This window comes from Galeopterus variegatus, unplaced genomic scaffold (genome assembly GCF_000696425.1).
Source record: "Galeopterus variegatus unplaced genomic scaffold, G_variegatus-3.0.2 Scaffold2125, whole genome shotgun sequence".
Lineage (NCBI taxonomy): Eukaryota > Metazoa > Chordata > Mammalia > Dermoptera > Cynocephalidae > Galeopterus > Galeopterus variegatus.
The window spans coordinates 110,144-115,496 of NW_007728236.1; the positions used below are offsets into that span (position 1 = coordinate 110,144).

Genomic DNA, 5,353 nt, shown 5'->3' on the forward strand with positions numbered 1-5,353 from the left:
CCTTAGAAAAAAGGATTTTCCTAACGCAGGGTGTCTCCTCTCAGAGTAACCAGTGGCTCCCAGTTTTCCCAGGACTGTCCTGGTTTCAGCACTGAAAAGACCTATTGTGGTATGGTTGGCCACCCTACACCTTTATGGCTCAAATGAACAGGGTGATGCAGAAGGAAAGATACTTTTGATTCTAGAGCAATGGTGCTCAATTTTTTTAGTGTGCCTTAGAATCTCCCCAGTGACTTGTTAAACCAGCAGATTCCTGGGTTCAACTCCTGGAGATTAGGGGAGGTCTGGGCTGGGGCTCAGGAGAGTGCACTGTTAAGCACCCCAGCTAATTCCCACACCCTGGCCTCAGCACATCTTTCTGTCCTCCTCTCCCTCCTTCTCCTCCATATCCAGAACCATCTGAAAGCCTCTCTAAGCCTCTGTGCCACTAGGAGGCTCCCGCTGTCTGCTGCACACTACATGTACCCTGGAGGGCTGCCATCCCTCCAAGCTCACTGAAAAGAAAAAGTAGTGGGCTAAGAACTCAAGGGATCCCATTCTCTCCCTCCAGAAAAGCGCTAGTAGCTCAACTCAGACCCAAACTCCCGTCCAAGATGGCCCTGGGCATTCATTCTTCTAAAGAAAGATTAAACCTGCGAAATTCAGGAATGAAAAAAGCCCTTCGGTTATACAGAGGTGACACACAGATCTCCTCAGTTCTTCCCCATTTTCACGAGGTTCTACCACACTCAAACACCATCTGTAGCAAATATTTTCCTGGAAATTTTAAAAAGACTGATTACCCTGTCCCATACATTTATTTGCATATGAACATAAGTCTAAGGTGTTAATTATCTCTCCTGGACATGATTCAAAAGAAAGTAGGTTTCTTCAGTGTAGCTATTTGGTTCAATTACTTACTTCTAAAATATGGCACAGTGCTTTATGTCAGCTGTTTTTCATTAATATGTGCACCAGGCTCCCATGTTCAATGGCTCTTAGCCCAGTGCTTCTCCAACTTGAATGTGCCTAAGAATCCCCTGGGGATCTTGTAAAAATGCAGGTTCTGATTCAGCAGGTCTGAGGAGGGGCCTGAGATCCTGTATTTCTAACAAGCTCCCAGGTGAGGCCCAGGCTGCTGGTTCCTGGACCACCCTTGAGGAACGAGAATAGTTGGCAGGCGAAAGTTTGGTCCCTAAGTCTGCATTGGCCTACGCTAAAATAAAATTAAAATGAGCATTTGTTCTCACCGCAAGGCTTAAACAGCTGTGCTATTTTTTCCCAGAAGTTTGCAGGAAATTTGCAGCACACCCCCACCTCTGATTGGCAGTGCGTCAGCAAGTGGTAAAGCCAAACCCCTTTAACGATGTAAATTCCTGTTTCTGCTGTTTACTGAACTGCACATCATCAGAGATAAGTTCTAAGCAGAAGATCTAGAGATGTATTTTTAAAAAGTACATGTGTAGGAAGGAAAGTGTTTGAAGAAGTCAAGAAAATGATTTTAATTATAAAAATGAGTAGGGGTTTAACGTGAGAAAATGCAAGTTGGCTAGCTTTGGAAGGGGGACCTTTTATTAAATCAACTCAGCAAACCATTGCTCACTGCAGGGATGGCTCTTTTAACTTGAGGGGGAACGAGGAAATTAAGAGGCAGCTGTGATAATATCTTTACAGTCTTGAATTCAACCAAGCATAAAGTTTAGAGGGTGAATACCAGAGAGTAATTTTACATTTAGTTGTCCAAGATCCAGAATGAAGTAACATTTCTATGTTATTATTCACATTCCCAAACACCAAGAAGAAAAGTAAGTACCGATGAGATAAAATTCAAAAAGTTTCAAGGCACATACACAGCATTATTTTAAAATCATGTCTTATACAGCATAGAAAAAAAGACTGGGAGAATGCATAGCAAAAGGCCAGCAGTCATTGTCGCTGGATACGGGATTACGCTTACCTTTGCTTACTGCTCTTTTGACATTTCCTACAATGAAAATACTTTACTTTTATAATAAAAAATGTTAAATGTTAATTTTTTAAAAGTCATGCCGAGATACATATAGATGGCTTCTCCCTCAGAAGAAAATTTATTTTAAATTGCAATTCTTCTACATACTTCCTTTGATTACTCTCCACACAATTCTTTTCTATTTTGGGGGAGGATCATATTAACATGAGGCGGTGAGAGTATTTTAAAATGTTACATGAAATTTGACTAGCTAGAATCTTTAAATTCCCAATCATTTTTCCGTTATCAATATTTTCTGTCTCACATATAGCAACTGGCAATTATGAACTTTAAAAGTCTTCAGGGATAAAATGGCAAGGTCCTTTGTCTTTCTACCAGAATCTCCAAAGTGTCAACCACAGAAGTCGCCATGTTCTCCCTCCGAGCCACAGTGCCAACCTATTGTGCCTGCAGACTCTCTGGAGGGCAGAGTTCATGTGATTTCTGTGACCATGCTACAATCTCAATGGCTGATAGTGTACAATGCAGGAAATATCATACTAAGAGGAAGAAGCATGCTGAGAAAGACTGCAAAGTCACTGGCATCAGAATCAGCTCTGTGGATACCTTTAAGATGGTAATATTCCAGGTAAAGCTCTCCACTGCTTTTTGTAGTTTTCGCTCCTTCAGACCTTCCTTGGTGCCTATGCTGTGCAAGTGTTCGTGGAATTCCATGGCTGAAAAAAATAAAAGAGACGAGGTATATTACTGCCCCATCCAATCTGTGGTAATGAACTGCTAATATTGATTTTTCTAGGTATAGCTAAAATGACTGCAACTGCCAGTGGAATTTCATAACTGTGCCTACTTAAGAATGTAATAACGGGGAGGAAATACTGAAAATGCATGGTATCAACAAGGTGGAAGGCATCTTAGAGGTCAGCGACTGTTCCTCATGGTTTTGAAGGGCGAACAGGGCACATGAGATCATTCTCATTGTTATGTTAGAGAAGAGAAGCTCAGCAAGCTTCAGAGATGGAAGGCTGCCCAGGGGCCTTTGGAGTCTCAGAAGGCAGTTTTCGTTTATAAGGACAAAATGCTGGCAACTGGGAATGAAAAGAATGCAAAGTAATGTATTTCCTATCACAGTGAGGTCAGATAACACTCACACTGCAAAGTGGAGGGGGTGGGGAGAAAGACCCTGAACTCTAACTGCATTTATATGTTATAATTCTTCACCAGAACTTACATAAATGAATATCGCCTACTGTCATACAAAATAGCCTAAGAGGAATCTCACTGCAGCAATGCTGCAATAATGCAGGAGTGGCATGACTGGCTTTTTATTTACAGTTATTATAACTCATAGATTTTTTGCATATTCACTTGTTGTCAATAATTCCACCTCTGGCCAACGAGAACCCTTCAAACTGGTTCTACACCCTTTTGAAATAACCAATTGGCCTTTGATAACTTCCTTGCTTTCAGGCATAATATTCTAGACTCACCAAGTACATTTCCCATCGTAGACCTGGAAGTAGCTATTTCGCCAGGAAAATTTATTTACGAGGGGTCTTCACAAAGTTCACGGAAAGATTTGTATTATCTTTTAATTCCACTTTTCCACAAACTTTTTGAGGTACCCTCGTGTGTGTGTGTGTGTGCACGTGCGTGCGCAAAGAGAAAGAGACCTCCCCCCACAATCTGGGTGCTCATTGTTACTGAGTTTTCATTGTTTTCTAGGCCTTTTTGTTGAACAGATTTAGGACACTTTTTAAAAAGGAAGAATAAGATGTTACTAATAATTCTAATTCTAATTCAAGTGTACAGGGTTTTTACATAAATTTTTAATTTTCACGGTTTTTTTCTCTTAGTTGGAAAATCTTAATTTCTAATCACCCAATATAACTTCAATACTAAGACTGCTGAATCCAATTTCAATTCTTAGCTTTTTTTGTTTTTGTCCCTTGTGTATAACTTATTGAGAATGTTCAGTACAAATATTGTGTTCTAAGGTCAGCTGGAATAATTCTTTTCTCTATGTGGTTATATCACTAACAAAGTACAATTAGATCCATTTTCTTCTTTTTTTCTCAGTTTGCCTGTGTGCAGGGGAGTGTTTTTTTGGATGTAATCTGTTTTATGGTTATGTCAAAACTTTACACAATTCCAACGTCAAACTACACATCAAGGTGCATTCAGGTAAGTCTCGCCTCCTTCCTCTCCTCTACCTTGATCCCTCCTCCTTCCCTGGAATATTTTTATTAGTTTTTCATTTATCTTTCCATTATACTGTTTCTCCTTGCAAATACAGGCAAATGTATTATACATACATTCATAATCCCTTATACAAAGAGTAGCATTCTACGTACACTGTTCTGGACGTGGGTGGTGGCGGTTTTTCCTCACGTCACTGCATAGTGGAGATCATTCCATGGCAGTGTATGGAGCTCCCCCTTACTCTTTTTTTAACAGCTACAGAGACTCCACTATGTGGATGCAGCAGCATTTACTTAGCCAGTTTCCTACTGATGGATGTTGAGTTGCTTCAAATCTTTTGCTATCACAAGCCATGTGGAACTGTTGTAAATTTTACAAGACATTTCCTGCATTCTTTTGTACACTTTTACTCTTCAGTTGGGCATTCCAATTTCTAACCTACTGACCACTCTCTTTTTCCCCTACTTCTCTTTTGCCAGTAATGGTACCTGAGAACATCCCAACTTGATCAGCTGAAGCCCTCTACCCCAAACCGGGTGACCTGGCTCAGACAGTGGGTGGATCCCTATGTCTAGGTCTCCCTTCACTGGATATGCTTGGCTTAACAGATGGAAGAAAAACAAAAAAAACAAAAAACTGAAAATATTAATGACCATGAATAGGCAGTGATCATGTTCTAAAAGCCAGGGTTTTTGCTAGAGCATTAAACCACACACAAACACACACACACACACTTTTTCCCTTTCCACAGCTGGGAGACTCCCTGGAGCGTGCTGCACCAACTCAGATCCGCCAGTGTGGGCCCTAAAGACAAGGCACCGATGTGCTGGCTTTTCTAAGTTTTATACTGGACTTCAGCAAGAGATGCGGATTTTCAAACATGAATCATTAATACTCATAATGTTTATATTCCTGGCAGTTAGGAGGCCCCATAGTCATAAAGTATCAGCAAGGCTTGGTGGGTGGAATCATTGACTAGAATACAGGAAAGGGAAAAGACACAAGAGAAGTGGTGGGGTGTAGCTCTCTGTAAACATGGAGGAATACAACTACAGGGACTGCAAGGTGCATAGGAGAAGAAACTGGGAAGGGAAATGGAAGTGATATTAACATGGGACTGCACATTACAATTGCTTAAGCAGATGTGGACTATTCGTGATGCTTTTTTATTACACATTTCAAAACTGGCACAAAGGTGTAACACAA

The 5,353-nt window shown here is 40.7% G+C and overlaps 1 protein-coding gene across 2 annotated transcripts in view; it reads right to left on the reverse strand.

The window, feature by feature from the left end:
• The window catches only part of PLCL2 (phospholipase C-like 2), a 201,636-nt gene that overhangs the window by 22,266 nt on the left and 174,017 nt on the right, over positions 1-5,353 (reverse strand). Inside the window, exon 5 of one of the 2 annotated variants that reach the window (XM_008580533.1) lies at positions 2,555-2,664. The exons of the other annotated variant lie outside the window; for it this stretch is intronic. Within the exon in view, the coding sequence (XP_008578755.1) occupies positions 2,555-2,664 (110 nt within the window). The remainder of the gene's footprint in view (positions 1-2,554; positions 2,665-5,353) is intronic. 2 annotated transcript variants of the gene reach the window in all.